Source organism: Acinonyx jubatus, chromosome B1 (assembly GCF_027475565.1).
Source record: "Acinonyx jubatus isolate Ajub_Pintada_27869175 chromosome B1, VMU_Ajub_asm_v1.0, whole genome shotgun sequence".
Classification (NCBI taxonomy): Eukaryota; Metazoa; Chordata; class Mammalia; order Carnivora; family Felidae; genus Acinonyx; species Acinonyx jubatus.
In genome coordinates, this window is record NC_069382.1 from 77023983 (window position 1) to 77041982 (window position 18000).

At 42.4% G+C, this 18000-nt stretch overlaps 1 protein-coding gene across 2 annotated transcripts in view; it reads left to right on the plus strand.

Annotated features, from left to right (window-relative positions):
- Window positions 1-1445: 1445 nt before the first annotated feature.
- NR3C2 (nuclear receptor subfamily 3 group C member 2) overlaps window positions 1446-18000 on the plus strand; it is a 345301-nt gene continuing 328746 nt past the window's right edge. For both annotated transcript variants that reach the window (XM_053216884.1, XM_053216885.1), the window contains exons 1-2: window positions 1446-1468; window positions 7876-9634. In XM_053216884.1, the coding sequence (XP_053072859.1) occupies window positions 7878-9634 (1757 nt within the window). In that variant the 5' untranslated portion in view covers window positions 1446-1468; window positions 7876-7877. The remainder of the gene's footprint in view (window positions 1469-7875; window positions 9635-18000) is intronic.

Genomic DNA, 18000 nt, shown 5'->3' on the forward strand with positions numbered 1-18000 from the left:
GCGGCGGCGGGAGTCTCGCTGTCCTCACCCCCACCACCCCCCCCCCCCGCCCCGCGCCCCAGCTTCCCCACCATGTCCTAGAAAAGGTGAGTGCAGCGACAGTCACTTTGCGCTGACAGCGGCGGGAGGGGGCCCGGGGAGCTCAGAGGCGGCTCTGGGAAAGGCAGGGTCCGCGTGGAGGGCGCGGGTGGGCGAACCGAGGCGGGCTGCAGGCAGGAGACCAGGTGCCCGCCGGGCCGCCTCTGGGCAGGGGTGCTGGGAGGCGGGCAAGGGATCGCGGCGGCTGACCCTGCACGGTTCTAACCTGGATTTTACAAGAAGCTGAGATCCAGGGCAAGACCGGCCCTCCGTAAGGGAGGTAAAAACTTAGTAAAAGACACACGTCCATTGCTTTAATAATGAATAATTTGTCAACGCGGGCTGCGCCGCCGCCTCCTCGCTTGCCCCGGCGCTTGGTCCGGGACTCCCTTCGTTCCTGCCCGCCGCCCGCGCTCGGCCCGGGTGCGATCGATGCCAGACTGCTCGCTTGGTCGGGAGAGTGCGCGTGACGGCGGGCCCCGCGGGAAAGTTGGGACACTTGGCGGGGACTCCCGGCTGCGGGGTCCCGGGGGCCTCTCGGCCGCTCTGCGCAGGGGACTGCTGAGCACCGAGTCGTCCCCGCCGCCAGGGAGTTCCCTACCTGCAGCGGCGGAGAGTTCGAGTCTTCCAGCGTTCGGGGTCTGGAATCCCGAAGCTTAATTACTGTAAAGAGAGGAGGGGCCTTTGGGCACAGCCAGGGTGAACCTCCCCCGCCCTGCGACTTTGGCGGGTGCAAGACAAGGGTGAGGCTGGAGGCTGCACAGCTGCCACCACCGGGCTGCGGGTCGCCGAGGGCCGGGGGACCAGATTTAGGTGTGTACGTCACTGGTGCTGACTCCCGGCCAGCCGGGAGCCTAAAACCGAGAGTCAGACGCGGAGCTTCAAAGTCCTTAGAAATCAAAGTTAAGAAGCCCATCCTTTTGCTTAGTAACTAAAGCGTTCGGGTGGGCGAGAGGAGAGTCAAGGTGGGGGTGGTTGGAGGGAAACCGAAATTTCTTCTTGCAGACACTCGATCCTTAGAAAACTGTTTGATTCCATACCCCTCATGTATGTTTCTCCCAATTATATGCAACCCCTCCCACCCATTATAAAGAAGTGAATACCCTTGATGGTAAGCTTTCTTTCAAATTGAGCTAGTGGAAAAATCCAATTCTAAACTAATAAATGCACCAACAAAATCATAAAGGAGACCATCAGCTTTTGACCCTGGTACTTTTTTTTTTTTTTTTTTTTTGGTGGGTGGGGGTGGGAGAGAGGCTGCGTTTAAAGGGCTTTGGCTGCACTGAAATCACCCACTTTTCCCGCACGGTTAAAACAAGGAAATTCAAATCGAGTGGGAACGTGATCCTTTTGCTCGCTGGCAGCGACGCTGCGGCTGCTCCGCTGAGAGGTAACTCGCAAGACCGAGAAAAGGGGCGGAGAGAGGAACCTCGGGGGTCGGGTAAAGCCCACTAGGAGTCCTCCCCTGCGCGTGGACGCTGTGGGCGGTGCCTGGGCCAGGACTGCCGCTCACCTGGCGCTGCAGGTGGAGAGCATGAGGGAACAACACCTTGACTGGATCTCGGGAAAACCGACTTCTTCCGCGTCACCACACTTTTCACGTCTTTCCAGATAGCCTGAGGTCGGCCAGGAGGAGAGTCAGGTGGGAGCGAGCAAGTTTGGGGCAGTGGAGCGAGAGGGGCTGGGGTCAGAGCGTGGATGGTGCCCAGTACCCAGTGTCGTAGCTGCTGCCCGGCACCCCAAGCACCCGCCGTGGCTGCGGCTTTAAGGGAGCTGCCGAGTCTAGGCTGTGTCGCAGCAACTTTGTATCAGTCATGTCGCCCTCCTGGTGACTGACAGCCACGATTGTCCAATGAGAAGCCCGCCTGACCTGTGCAGCGTGGAGCCTTGCTTCCCTCCGGGCCAATGGGAAGGGCTCAGGGGGGCGGGATAGCAACCTGAACTTTATCTGGACATGTGACCACCCCGGCCCTGGAGCTGGCCCACTCCCCCTCCGGGCTTTCGCCCGCCCTCTCTCGCTCTTTCCCTTCCCACTTCGCCCGCCCTGGCCCTGGCCCTGGCCCTGCCCCCTCCTCTCCGCCTCTCCGCGCCCGGGGTGTCATTGGGCCGGGGAGACACAAGCCAACTTCAGGCTGCTCGGAGGAAGCCCGTGCAGTCACCTGGGTGCAAGAGCGTTGCTGCCTCGGGCTCTCTCGCTGCAGGGAGAGCGGCACTCGCTGGCCTGGATGTGGTTGGATTTAGGGGGGCTCCGCAGCAGGGGTGTCGTGGCGTTGGCGAGCGCTGCAACAGGTAGACGCCGAGAGAAGGACCCCGGCCGAGGCAGGTGTGTAGGGGTGCGCCGCGGGGCGCCGCTTGCCGGACTCGGCTTGCGGCCGCCGCACGGGAGCGTGCACTTTGCAGGGAGAAGTGGCTGCGTAATCCGGAGGCACAGTCAGTATGGTGCTGTGTGCTTGTTGTTTTGTTTTGGTTTTCCACTTTTTCCCCCCTTTGGCCGCCAGAGGACTATTTTGGGAAAGTTTGGCCACTTTGGATAAATGCCCTCTAACGAGCAGCTTTCAACTGCCTTTGGCAGTGGGAGGTCTACCACCCTTCCCTTTCCCCAAGGATGAATTTCGGATCGTTTTCCTTTTACAATTTTTAAAGGACGTTTGAATAATATTTCTTTCCTCTATCAATTGCGGAAGCACCCAGATCTTAGCTGGAGGTGTAGCGGAAAAGGGCAGTTGAAGGAGATACAGAATCCTGATGGAGCCTGTATGAAGGGTGCTCTGGAAATTCGTGCATTTACCGTCCCCTAGTATTATAAAACTCTTGGGAGAGGCAAATGCTTTCTGTGGCATCAGTTGCAATTGTAAAGGCAGGGGAGAAGGGATGAAGCTTCTTTTGATGTCATCCGTACCCTACTACTGAATTTAGGTGCATGGCTTTTCCTACTGAATTTTAAAAGACCAGGTTTGAATCATAATGATATAGGGTACCATCAGTTTTAACTATTTATTATAACCTAGAAGTTAGGAAAACTTTTGTTTGATAGCAGACAAGTTTTGGAAACCGCCGAATTCCTAATATACTAATTTGCTTCTTAACATTTGTATTGCCATTTCTCCAGGTGCTGTTATTGATAGTATTTACGTAGTAATGATAACAGCGTTCCCCATCTGTGAAGTTCTGTGAAGTTTTAATTTTATGTTTGAGTTCAGGGCACACTGTCGCTGAAATGCCTGAGGATAGAAGTTTAAAAAAAATAAGCTAAAGGAGACTTTTTCCTTTAAGGGAGAAATAGTGTGGCTTGGGGATTTTAGAAAGATCAGGTGGCTGAGTGAATTAGGTGAGTGAATAGAAATCAGGTGTGCTCAGTTCTAACTGGTTCTCCAGCACTCTTAGGTGACCTTGGGCAGGTTTCTATCGTTTATCTCCTCTATAAAGGAGGGGAACATCATAATAGTTCCGTAGTGGGGGGTGACATAAAAGTAGTTAAGAATGGCAAACTTTTACAACGATACAACCAGTGAAAATTGTGACTTTAAGATTCTGTCTTTAAGGTGCCATATTATAGTGAAATAACTATAGAAAATGATATGTTTTAAGTGGGACTAGGTTGGGGGGATATTAAAAGTGAAAGTTTTCAGATAAAATATAAATTGGCAAGAATCTTTGTTAATATTCCTGAAAAAAGCTATTTCCTTATGGAAAAGAACAATTTAACACAGACTGTAAAACATAAAATTTTAAAGTCAGATTTTTCCTTTGCAGAAATAGTGTTTAAGAGCATATGCGTAGCTTAAGGTAGAACTTCTATCAGTGCTTTTTCTTTTGTGAAATTTCCTTTATGTTTTGGGGGGAGGTCATTTGCATGAAAATTAAAGGATCTTTCTGGTTCTTGTCTTTGTCCCAAGAGCGCCTCTGTTATAGTTTCCGATGTAAGGGAGACAAGTCTCATTCTATATAAGCTAGATGTGTATACCAGTGTCTGCTTCATCTTATACTTCAGTAACAAAAACTTTTCCTTTACCCTCTGGTTATTAAGTTCTATGAGGCTCATATTCATCAACTAAAATTATCATTATTTACTAGTACGTTCAGGTTAACTGAAATTCTGATCAAGCCATGGTTATTGTGCCAATTCCAGAAAGACAACCTAGGTTTCTTGGACAACATAGGAAATACATGCTTAACCTAATCTTTTTTTTTTTTTTTTTTACAGAGAAGACTGATTAAAATAATAGGGGGAACTCAGTATAAAATATTTTAATAATCCTAAATTTTTAAAAAACTCTGATCTTGAAAAATGTTTGCAGTAGAAGCCATGAAGATGCTAATGTCCTCTAGTCTTGTGCCTTACTGTTGCCAATCTTTATTTCCTTTGTTGAGAAGTGCATTAAGTTGGTAGATGAATACGGTACCTTAAATAGAACTAATTTAGATTTCAGTAAAGCCTTTTGCAAATTCTTTAATGATAGCCCTGTCAATAACGTGGTGAAATGCAGGCTGTTTTATGTTATTATTAAGGGTTCAAGGCTAGCCAAACAGGACTTGGAAAGTTGTGATCAGCTGCATGTTAGCTGATAAGGTGCTTCCTTGTAGAGTGCCTTAAGATTGTACTTGCCTGCTATCTCCCATGTCGATTCTCTTCAAATCTTCATACAGCCTCACAAGTCTTAGATTTGGCTCCTGCTTTAAGGCAGTATGATGAAAGACATCCCTTAGAATATTAGTAGGTGTTGTGAAAAAAGGGGGCAGTGGCCAAATTATTTAGAGGACATTGGATTAGAAAGGAAACAGGTTTCTGTACTGGAAAACTTCTCAGGAGTTTAGCAGGCAGATTTACAGTGTGAAACTTCAAAAAAGCAGTAAGTGGTCACCCTTTCCAAAAAAACGTTTGGAGGATGGATTTTGGAGAGGGATCTGGAGGTGGGGATTCTCCTTTCAGACTCAGGGTAGATAGGCCTGTTGCTTGGAGTGGGGGGGGGTGTGGGGGTGCAGATGAATAATGCAGCTAGGTGGAAGGTGGGGAGGCTGGAGCCTTTGGAGGCCTTTGGCAAAGGTGCCTAGGCAAGGGTAACCTGCAGTCACTAGGGTATAGGGTGGTGCAGTTCACCAAGACAAGAATGTGGATTTAGGGACAGGGTTCCAGGAAAGGGGTGTGATACACAGAAGATGTTCAGTTTTTTTTTTTTAAGTTTATTTTTATGTATTTATTTTGGGAGAGAGAGAGTGCACATGAGCTAGTGGGAGAGGGGCAGAGAGAGAGAGGGAATCCCAAGCAGGCTCCTCACTATCAGTACAGAGCCCTATATGGGATTCAAATTCCTGAACCATGAGATCATGACCTGAGTCGAAGTCGGATGCTTAACCAGCTGAGCCACCCAGGCACCCCAAGATGTTCAGTTTTGAACATGAATAGACATGTTTCTTGTGGTGTTTAATGTATTTGGACCTAAAACATCTATACCTTAGATATGCATCCATTCAAATTTGGTATGGGGTGGACAGAATATTCTTAGGTGGAAGTAGAAACACAGAATACTTGTAGTTTTCAACTTAAGTCTGTTTTTTTTTTCAACTTGTCTTTCATCCATACTAAATTTTTTGGCTGGAGTTACCAGATAAACAACTATTGTAATTTGTCATTTTCCCCTGTTTTGTGATTGACTTGTGATTAAGAACTTATAGAATGTTCTTTAAAAAGTAGGCTACATACCGGAGTTTAATCATCACAAATTGAGTATCGATTATATTATAATGAAAGATTTTTTATTTGTACTAGGTATCTGCTTAGGATGCAGTGGTGAAATTGATAGTTTTTGCCTCTTCAAATCACGTGTAGAATACAAAGAAGTAAGAGGTATTTATGGTACTCAGACAATTTAGGCATTAAATGTCATAATACAGCTTTGTGATGTCTATTGCCAATTTATTTAGTAGAGCCATTCTCTTATTTTTCTCTGTTAATTAACATAAGTTCTGTGGCCTGAGGACTTCCTGGTCTCTTTTTCAGGAGAAGCTAGGGAGGATGGAGGTAGTGCATGGCCAAGGGGGTGGGGGTGGGGCGGGGAAGGATGAGAGGGCCTAAAGTAATGTTGGTATACAGATCTGCAGAAACTGCACTGGACTTTTATTTGGGTCATGGATTGTTTACAGACCTGAAAGGATTTGAAAAATGTATACATAATGACTTCAGCAGTTTTGTATATTAAAATGTACAAATGAAATTTGTACTGAGAATGAGTTAATTTTCTTTAAAATATGTTTGTTGAGAGTGGTGGGTCTCAAAGTGAGGAGTGAATATTGCCCGCCCCCCCCCCCCGCCCCCCCCCCCCCCCCCCCCCCCCCGCCAATGGCCAAGGGGCATTTGGCAATGTGGAGACATTTTTGGTCGTCACAGCTGGGGATGGGGAGTGCTACTGGAGTCTAGTGTGTAGGTGTCAGAGATATTGCTAAACATCTTACAGTGCAGAAGGACAGACCTTCACACAAAGAGTTATCAGGCCCCAAATGTCGGTAGTGCCGAGGTCGAGATACCTTGCTGTACAGAGACCTGGGATTACATTTCAGCCCTGCCGTATAGCTGTGTGGCCAGAGCCTCGGTTTCCCCAATGTATCATTTGGATAATAGTTTTACTGACCTTATAGGGTTATTAGGGTAAATAAGAGGCTTATAATGTTGCATTGAGTTATATAATGCATAGAATTATGTAAGTATAGCCTATTATAATGATTTTGTCTATGAAATAAATTTATATAGAGAGTCAGTGAATATGATTGTATATCTAAGAAAAAAAAAAAACAACCTTTGGGCTCCCTGAGGATGAGGACTGCACCTCTTTTGTTTATCACTATAGATTCAGTGACTCTTTATAGGCCTAGGATGTAGCTAGCACGCACTTGGTAAATATTTGTTGAATGAATGAACACATAAATTGTCAGGACTCAGACTTCCTCCATTTGCTCTTGAAAATAAAACTGTCTTTGCTAGAAGCCTTTATAGCAGAGGTACCACTAAGTAAGGATGCATGTTGAAGTCCCTGTCAGTATTGAAATACAGAGAATCTGGTGGTGACATTCCCAGCTTCTCATACTGCCTGTCTGAACTATGGACCATCTTAGTTAATCAGGATATATGAATCTTTTCTTTTTAGAACTGATACGGGATTATCTTCATCACTAACACATTTTAAGAAAATCTTATTTTTTTAAAAAAAATCTCAATTATTTTTCCTGCGATAATTCACTTGATAACTTTAATTTTATATTGAGAAATGGTAACATTGATTGCATTTCCATATGGTTTTTAATAAAACCATGTAGATCTGGAAAGCAGCTTCCATATGCTGCAAGACTCCAAACGTTTTGGAGTCAGAAGATTTAGTTTTAAACCCATATTCATCGCTTATTATGTCTTTGACTTTGGGCAAATATCCCATATGACTGAGCTCTCAGTTTCCTCCTTGTCTGCCTCATCAGTCCCCAGGATTACTCTGAATATTACGTGAGTTGACATTTGTGAACATTCTTTGCAAATTCTAAAACATGTATTATAGCAAATATGTTACTTTTACTTACATGCAAAATAATTTTGTATGCTTGCTGCTCATATTCTGGCCTCTGGACAAGTTATACTCAGTACTCTGTTATAGCACCCCAAAAAGGTAATAATTTTAATATAACTAGAAGTACCGTTTATAGTAAGTAGACTATGCATTTATACTTTAATAAATACAACTTTAGAATGTCTTCTAGGGTGATATGGCTATAAATGACTCTAATTCGATTTTTTAATATAAATTTATTTGTTAGCTATGGAGACCAAAGGCTACCACAGTCTCCCTGAAGGTCTAGATATGGAAAGACGGTGGGGTCAAGTTTCTCAGGCTGTGGAACATTCTTCCCTGGGACCTACAGAGAGGACCGATGAGAATAACTACATGGAGATTGTCAACGTAAGCTGTGTTTCCGGTGCTATTCCAAACAACAGTACTCAAGGAAGCAGCAAAGAAAAACACGAACTACTCCCTTGCCTTCAGCAAGACAATAATCGGTCGGGGATTTTAACATCTGATATTAAAACTGAGCTGGAGTCCAAGGAACTTGCAGCAACTGTAGCTGAGTCCATGGGTTTATACATGGATTCCGTAAGAGATGCTGACTACACCTATGATCAGCAGAACCAACAAGGAAGCATGAGTCCAGCGAAGATTTATCAAAATGTTGAACAGCTGGTGAAATTTTATAAAGAAAATGGCCATCATCCTTCCACCCTAGGTGGTGTGAACAGGCCCTTGAGATCCTTCCTGTCTGACTCTGGGAGCTCTGTGAATGGTGGGGTCATGCGTGCCATCGTTAAAAGCCCTATCGTGTGTCATGAGAAGAGTCCATCCGTTTGCAGCCCCCTGAGCATGGCCTCTTCAGCTTGCAGCCCTGCAGGAATCAGCTCTGTGTCCTCCACGTCTGCCAGCTTTGGCAGCTTCACAGTGCACAGCCCTATCACCCAGGGGACTCCGTTGACATGCTCCCCTAATGTTGAAAACCGAGGCTCCAGGTCGCACAGCCCGGCACACGCCAGTAATGTGGGCTCTCCTCTATCAAGTCCATTAAGTAGCATGAAATCCCCAATATCCAGCCCTCCGAGTCATTGCAGTGTAAAATCTCCGGTCTCCAGTCCTACTAACATCACTCTGCGATCCTCTGTGTCTAGCCCTGCAAACGTCAACAACTCAAGGTGCTCTGTTTCCAGCCCTTCCAACACAAACAACAGATCCACGCTTTCCAGTCCAACTGCTAGTACTGTGGGATCTATCTGTAGCCCTGTAAACAATGCCTTCAGCTACACTGCCTCTGGCACCCCTGCTGGATCCAGTGCAGCCCGGGATGTGGTTCCTAGTCCAGACACCCACGAGAAAGGTGCTCACGAGGTCCCCTTTCCTAAGAGTGAGGAAGTAGACAGTGCCATCTCCAATGGTGTGACTGGCCAGCTTAACATTGTACAGTACATAAAACCGGAGCCAGACGGGGCTTTTAGCAGCTCATGCCTAGGAGGAAATAGCAAAATAAATTCTGACTCCCCTTTCTCGGTACCAATAAAACAAGAATCAACCAAGCATTCGTGTTCAGGCACCGCTTTTAAAGGGAATCCAACGGTGAACCCATTTCCATTTATGGATGGTTCATATTTTTCCTTTATGGATGATAAAGACTATTATTCTCTATCAGGAATTTTAGGACCACCTGTGCCCGGCTTTGATGGTAACTGTGAAGGCAGTGGATTCCCAATGGGGATTAAACAGGAACCAGATGATGGGAGCTATTACCCAGAGGCCAGCATCCCTTCATCCGCTATTGTTGGTGTGAATTCAGGTGGACAGTCCTTTCACTACAGGATTGGTGCTCAAGGTACAATATCTTTATCACGAACAGCTAGAGACCAATCTTTCCAACATATGAGTTCCTTTCCTCCTGTTAATACTTTAGTGGAGTCATGGAAGTCACATGGTGACCTGTCGTCTAGAAGAAGTGATGGGTATCCAGTTCTAGAATACATTCCAGAAAACGTATCCAGGTAAGTTGGCTTTTCCTCCTTTTTTGAAAATCATGGCTTTATAAAATGTTGAAAAAGTATTTACAGTTGGTAATTTTAAACACATTTCAGTTTACTGTTTTATGTTTGCTTTCAGGATGGTCATTGAGTGCTCCCCTCTTTCCTTGCTAGTATAATGTTACTGCTTTTTTGAAATAGAGGAAAAAAAAAACCTCTTAAAATCTTTTAGGAAATACTGGTGTTGATTTTCAAGGAGGGAGCCTATATGGGTGTCCCCTCCCCCGCTTCTACATTGCCTATTGTAGGTGTTTGGGAAAGGCTTGTTTTGTACTGCCTGCTACTGTATTTACTTTAGCAGACTAGCGCTAGACTGTTTCTTTAGCTGTATACCAGTTCACTAGAATTGTTTTAAATTCGTTTCTTTGTGGTTTTAGTCTTTTTCCTTAGCTTTTTTTTTTAAATTCATCTCTTCATTGGTTGTGAAATATGAAATTGAACCCCAAATCAGTTACCCACAAGCTCTGCACCCTCTTGGTCCTTTTCTAGGTAGGTTAATTGTATGTAAGTTATGGTTTTCAATACAAATAAATCATTTCCTTAACTGTGAGGGCTTTTAAAGACTCAGCACATCTAAAATTACTAAGTGGACAGTCTTGTTTTCTTACTCATATTGGAAGTAAACTATGTCACAGCAGTTTTGAATTGGTAGATTTACAACTTTTATGATCTGCAAGGGACATGCATTACTTGCTGTAAAATATCTCTTGACTTTCCTTTTTGCAGATGGCATATTGTGTATGTTTAGAAAAAAACGAGGTTTTTGGTATGACTGTAAAGGGTGGTTCTAAGTTATATAGTGAATACTTGTATTGAACTTTGCTTCAGTACTGTTTTTATTACATGGTTGTGATAAATGATCCCTTTATTGAACATATAAAAAATAGATTTCCTAGATGTAGTTCCTTCCTTTGGCATTTAGGAATACACAGATATTTTCCCTAAAAACTTATGTTATGGGAGATACGTTCATCCCATTAGCAACAGAGGGCTTACATGTATTTCTGTATCTTTCTTCTTCCGTTCTGCCTTCCTTATGAGCCAAAAGCTAAAACTTTAATTGGTGCACTCCTTTCCTTGTCATTGATGCACACCTTGCTCCTCTGGCCTTTATGGAAGCAAACATTCCATTTAAAGGATACGTTATAACAATTGTCCATAGCACGAACTGTCATACTGGGATCCTGCCTCTGTCTCTTAAATTCTAAACACTAATGCAACGTAGCCTAAGACAGCATGGCTTTCATCAGAAACAAACTCAGCATGTGGTCTACTGCTAGTGCTTTGTTTTACTTTCAGAGAAGGAAATTTTGCACACGATGTTGATATTTTCGTGAGTGATGTTTTTAGTGAGTTAGTATGAGGGAGTGTAGCCTGGTAGTGGAGGGCATGCTGCCATGGTCGAAATCTCAGCTGTGCCACTTAATTGCTTTGTGTCACTGCCCAAATCCCTTCACCCCTGGGCTTTGGTTTTCTCCTCCCCCCGGGGGGGGGGGAGGGGGGGAAGAAAAAAGGAAAGAAAAGGAATTCAGTAGTATCCATCTCAAAGGTAGTTAGGATAATTGAGTTAATTTATGAGAAGCACTTTGCCTATCATCTGGCATGCAGTAGGTATTATATACATTTTAGCTATTCCTGTTAACATTTGATTAGGTTGCACAATTTTTAGTTTCCATTTCTTTTAGTTTTTTGTTTTCTTCATTATATGAAATTACATAAAATATTTTGAAGAAATATTTTATACATAGTTGAAAGAAATATTTGTTAATTCTTATGATTGAATCCTACTCTGATTATTATTATTTTTTATGGTTAGGCACCATACATTTGCCATTACGTTTCTTTTTTTTTACAATGTTTATTTATTTTGAGAGAGAGAGAGTGTACACCTGCAGGAGCCAGCATGAGCAGGGGGAGGGGCAGAGAGAGAGGGGGAGAGAGAATCCCAAGCAGGTTCCATGATCATCACGGAGTCCCACTAGGGGCTCCATCTCACAACCAGGAGATGATGACCTGAGCTGAAATTAAAGATGCTTCACCGACTGAGCCACCCAGGCACCCCTGCCACTACATTTCTATTTATGCTTTATTAGTTTTGAAGGCAGTTGCTTTAGGTAATGATATTCTGGATAGCAGTAGTAGAGATATAGTAGATAAAATCATCATCAGTTCTCTGCTCTGTTTTGTTCTGCATCCTCTTTCCACTACTTTAATCGTAGTTTTTACACTCCTGAAGCCCCTCCCGATGTTCTAGTGACCCATAGCCTTAAACATGTTAATGTGAATCAGGGACCTTGAGCCTGCTCTGTGTTTGTGGGCACTGGAGGTGTTGTGAATTGTCTCTTCAGGAGGATTCCAAAATTCTTCACGTATGTGTTAGCATCATCAGAGGGGATTCATTTTGTTTACATGCATGTTAGTGTTGTTGCTAGTTTGTAGAAGTTTCCCCCAAACTTTTAATAACAAAGCTTTATTGTCATTTGAAGCCACTTATAGCCTGCTGGTTCTTTACAGCCTTTTCTGGTGAATATTATCGAAACCTGCTGTTTTGATCATTCTCAGAATAGAGGCTCAAGGATCAGAAGATATTTAGATTTTTTTTCTAGATTGCAGTCTACGTGTTATAATATTTAACCTCATCTATGCTTCATCTCTGGTCTCTTATTTTGTGTCTTTTGGATCAAAATCGAGCCTTTTTGTCTATACCTTAATGTGGGATGATGATACCCTGTTCTGGGGGATGTGGAATAGATTAAAGAATTACAGGTTGTGGAGGATCAAGGCGGTGTGTGACTGTTCCTAGGTTTTGTAATAATCATTGTCTTTAGATTGAACTGGAAACTGTTTTCTAGTAGGTGTCAAAGTGTTGTTTGGGATTCCTGAGACCCTTTCAAGGAGGGTTGTGAAGTGAAAGATCATGCATCGGTAAAAGATCCATTCAAAATGGAAGATAGACCAGTGCTAGTGTATGAAAAATTTACTAATAGGGTTTCAGATTCTACATTGCAACTAACCTTTAAGAAACTACTCACTTGCAGTTTTCAAGGTAGTGTCAAAGAATCACATCTGCATTTATCTCCAATGATCGTTAAAATGCTCCTCCTTTTTCCAACAACATATCCGTATGAAGCCAGATTTTCTTCATACTCTTGAACCAAAACCTGTCGCCACACATTGAATGCACAAGTAGATATGAAAATCCAGCTGTCTTCTATTAAGGGAGACAATAGACTTGCAAAGATGTAAAACGGTGCCTCTCCTCATTCAAGTTTTTGGGGAAACATAGTTATTTTTTTCATAGACCTATGCTTATGTGAACATGTAATGGCTTCTTATTTTTAAATGATTTAAAATGAGCATTAGTTTTAAATTCTAATATGGTAAATACCATTAGATCTAGCTGACCTAAACAAAAGCTTTTTGGAATCCTCCATACATTTTTAGAGTGGAAAGGTGTCCTAAGACCCCAAAGTTGAGAATTGCCGGTCTCTTCTATTCTCTACACCCTTTGGCAGTGAATGAAAAAAGACGTTATTACTTTATTTATGTTAGCCTTACTGAATATGATGCTGAGGAAGGAGTGCCCTATTCAAATAAGAAAAATGATTCTCCTCTAGTTAATTTTTCAAGCTGATAGAAGTGAGTAATGGCTGTGAAGTGTGTGTTGTCCTCCTCCCTGTGGGCATCCTGTAAGAGCGGTGACGAAAGCCATCTGTCTGTTAATCATTTCCAGTGAGTGGATTGCCTGAGCACCACAGTGTAAAGTAAATTATGACACAAGCTGAATGTAAAGCTTTGAGGATGGACACTGGACCTAGTTGTGTCATGTCGATTGGAGTTTCCCTGTCATCTAGGACACAAACAAAACTGTGACCATGGTGAGTCACAGCTTCTCTTGGCCTCAGTTTCTTCATTTAAAGTGGTTGTGTTGAACTCGGTGCTCTCCTGAGGGTCTGCCAGCAAAACCATGGAGTGGCTGTGCAGTTTCCTTGGAGTTCTGTTTGTGAAAAATCAAGAGTATCCTTTAACATATTTGCTAATCTGGTTTGGAGTATATTTTAATGGCAGGTCCAGATCTGTGGTTTCCAGGGTGTCCTGGATAGAAAAATATTATTGTAATTTTGCCATTTGTTATTACTATTTTTTAATGTTTGTTTATTTTTGAGAGAGAGAGACAGAGCATGAGTAGGGAGGGGCAGAGAGAGAGGGAGACACAGAATCCAAAGCAGGCTCCAGGCTCCGAGCTGTCAGCACAGAGCCTGACATGGGGCTTGAACCCACGAACAGTGAGATTGTGACCTGAGCAGAGCCAAATTGGATCCAAAGTCAGATGCTTATCTGACTGAGCCACCCAGGTGCCCCACCATTTACCATTTAAAAACAAGAAGCAGTGACTTATTTCAGTTTGAAAAGCAGAGGTTTTTTAAAATCAAATCTTTTGTAAAATTTGATACTATGAATTTATTTTTCTTTTAATTTCACCATTTCTTTTGAAGACAGGGTTTTTCTGTTGACACAACATTGATGTTTATGGTGATGGTCATAGTCACCCTGATAGCATCATAACATGCGCTAACATTGACTTAGACCTTTGAATGTAAAGTTCACTGTTTCAAAGGGCATATTCTGGTAGGTTTCAAGATGAATGATCAGGTGTTTATCTTATTCTATGCTGCATTTTTTTTTTCCATGATAGAGTGAAACAATTTAGTAAATAACCTACGGTTATTTTTTTTTTTTTTTCAGTTGTGCCTAGAGTTTTTAAAAACTTACCTTCTGTAGTACACCAAAAGGTTTAGAATTCAAGGAGTTTGTTAGAATAGTTACCTGTCCCTTAGCAGACTTTCTGAGTAAACCAGTGAGATCTAAATATGTCTATGTAATGCAGAGTATGAAAGACTGATGGGTTGTTTTTTTTTGTTTTTTTTTTTGGAGGGGAGGTGGAATTGGAGTGATTGAGTATTCATACTTCCTATAATAAATAAATCCATTAAGAATTACTTAGGTCATTTGGAAGTGAAAACCTGGAACTTTCTTTTTCTTATTATTTGTCTTACAATATTTTGAGTTTGAAATTGCTGGTGTACCTAGAATTTCTCCTGGTTAGTATTCTAAATAATATTTTTAGAAATGATTTCACAATGAGACTTGCTTCTCCTGATGATTCATCCACTTTCATTCATTTATGGTATTTCTGGTAAGAGTAGTGATAATTTTATTGAAAAAAAAAAAAGAAGAAAACCCTTAGTGGTTTTTAACGAACAAATCGCTATGTACAGTTTGATAAATTTTGCTTTTAACATCATAAGTGTCCTAGATTTATATGTCAGTATGTCTACCTTTTATTAAGTATTAGATATACTTAATATGCTTAGAACTGTTTACTTCATACTTTAAAAATAGAGATAAAAGCCCTGCTTTCAGTTAAATAAACTCAAATTATTCAACTTCAGACTGTTCAGGCTGTTTGCATATCCAGCAGTGGTGTGCTAGAACTAAGACCAGGGGATGTAGCATTTATGGATTTGATACCTTTTGCAGGAGTAAAATTCTGGATGTGTGTGACCTTTTCTATACTTGTAATGTTTAGAGTGGTACCAGATGTTATGTTGATCACAAGTAATTTAGGAGTAACACTTCACTTCCCCTAATGCTTTGATGGCATTAATTTTTTTCTCCAAAATAATATATTTTTTTTCCAGGCTTTCAACTGTTGCTTTAGTTTAATACTACTCATCTACTGATAAAATTTCAGCTCTCCTGCTACATAGTGTATCATTTTCTTTCATTTGCTAAATTCAAATCAAGAGAAAAATATTAGCTTTTATATGGAACTTAAATATAGTCATTAAATTGTATATTTTTGTGGACTGCATTCCAAAGTTTGTTAGTGAAGACCCAGGAAAAAGAATTGTGTTAAATGTGTTCGTATTTATCTTAAATTTTAGAATTTCTAGTTTTAAACTTGTCAAGTATAGGCTTTGTTTTCAGTTTTAAGAGTTTTAGAGGTAATGATGAAGTTAAAACATAATTACATATAAGCACCTGTTACTTGGTGGCCTGGAAACCTCTGGATTTATTATTGTCAGTGGTAAGGCCAAGGCCAAACTATCTATGTAGAAAAGACGTAGAAATCACTTGTATTTATGCAAGAAATAGAAAACTGTAGCATAAGGAAGGAAAAAGGACAAACAAAAAGTAATTTGAATACCTAAAAAGTTAATTCACTAGGGAGGGAGAGTGAGCTAATAACTGGCGATCTGAATATGTAACCATGGCTGTGACTTAATTAATGATGATATCTTCATTGTTATGTATCCTTACCTTATATATTAGGAGTTGTTGAGACTTACAAATAAAAATTATAATCTAAAACAGTGAAATAAGATTTACAATGGGCAAAGTCAACTTTGGGTATTCTGACAGTATAAGGTTATCTAGGCAAGTTTTGGAAAATGAGGAGTGGGGTGGTGGTGGTCAGAGTGGATATTTATCCTTAGTCTTGAAAAATTGGCAGAGGGTAGGAGTGGTCATTTCCTGATGGAGGGAGTTACGTGAGCTAAACTTGGAGATTGGCAGAAAACACTGAATGTGTCAAGATGTATGGCTGATTGTGACAATAGCGAATGAGAAGAAAGGCTGTAACAGATTAGTTCTTTGGAACTAGAAGGGAATGGAACTTGAAAGTCACACTAAGAAATTTGTACTTAATTTGGTAGGTAATGAGGAACTATTGAAATGTTGGAGCAGGGAAGTGGCATGAGCTGAAGTGCACTTTGGAAAAACCTTAATTAGGCAATGGCTGTGGGGTGGAGCCTTGTTAAGAAATTTTTGCAGCAGTGCAGGGGAATGGGAACTTGGTTCTCTGGAGCAAGGATGTCCAGGGTAATGGAAAAAAAGAGACAGATGTGAGACATTACAGAAGAAGCCCTTGTAGGAGTTTGTATAAGGTTTTTATTTTGAAATAATCACAAACCTGCCAAAAAAAAAAGTCCATTATGAACTAAAAAGAAGGACATTCTTTCACATAACCGCAATATAACCATCAAAATCAAGAAATTAACATTAAGTTACTTGCTTTAGGCCCATCTTGTGCTTTTTCTGCCCCAGTCCTGGAGTCAGCTATTTCTCCAAGGACTGCCCCATCCTCGCAGATACTTTCCTGTCTGCCTTTGGGATCTAACTCGGTATTCTGGGTCACAGGGCCACACTCCCCCCAACAGATGCCCTCCTTAGCCCACTCCAGCACTGACTCCCCCTGCTGGGCCATCCTCTCCCTGCTTGGGCGCTGCTCTGCACTAGACCATGTGAACGCATAGACACATGCATGCTTTCCCTCCGCCCCCCCCCCCCCCCCCCCGCCCCGCATTGGGCATCAGAGCCACCCTTGGGCTTGGTGCCCTACAGTGGGCCAAGAGACCTGTTCACACCCTACCCCCTACTGTGGATTTTTACTTTGCTATGTCTTGCCTAATGGTTTTAGGACTGAATTATTAAGAGAAAGGAGAGAACTAGATACTTAGGTAGAAATGGAGGGTAAAGTATGTGGAAAATCAGCGAAAACTCAAGTTGTGAGTTTGACTGTCATGGATAATGGTAAGCAATTAAGGGAAATGGAGAGGTCAAGAAGGAATAGGTCGGAGAAGAAGTGATGATTTATCTTGGTTCCATGAGTTTTAAGTTCCATACTACCTCTGACAGTAAGAGTCCTCCCTATAGGTGGAAATGTTGGTCTGGAGATGTGGGAGGCCTCTTCATAGAAGTGGCAGTTGAGGGTGTCAATGTGGGTGCTACTGCCCAGGGAGAGAATGTATGTATGACTCAGGTATGGCTTACAGTGCATTGTGAGAGGCATTTGGAGGAACAGAACCCCATTTAGGAGATGAGCAACACATCCTAATAAAGGAGACAGAGTTGTTTGGAGAATTAAGATAGTGCCAAAGGGATGCCAAAGGGAAGAATCATGTAGTCTTAGACTTTCCAAATTAGAAGGGCTCTAAGGCTGTCTGTAAATCCAGGCCTGGAACTAAGGTCCAGAGAGATTACATGCCTTTTCCAATATCATACAAAGCAGTTGGTAGCAGAGCTGGGAGTAGATCCTGCCCTTTTGTCTATTACGTCATTCTTTCCTTCAGTAGGAGGTGGTGGTTCAAAACCTGGTGATGGGGGTGAGGAAGACTAGAAATTAGACTGAGTAGTTGGCGCTGGTGATTTTTCAAGAAGGACTTCTGTAGAGGGGTAGGAATGGGAATTAGACCGTGATCGGTTAAGGAATAAGTTAGGAAGAGGAGAAACTTAGGAGAGGTGGGCACAGGATTTACCCTTGGGAG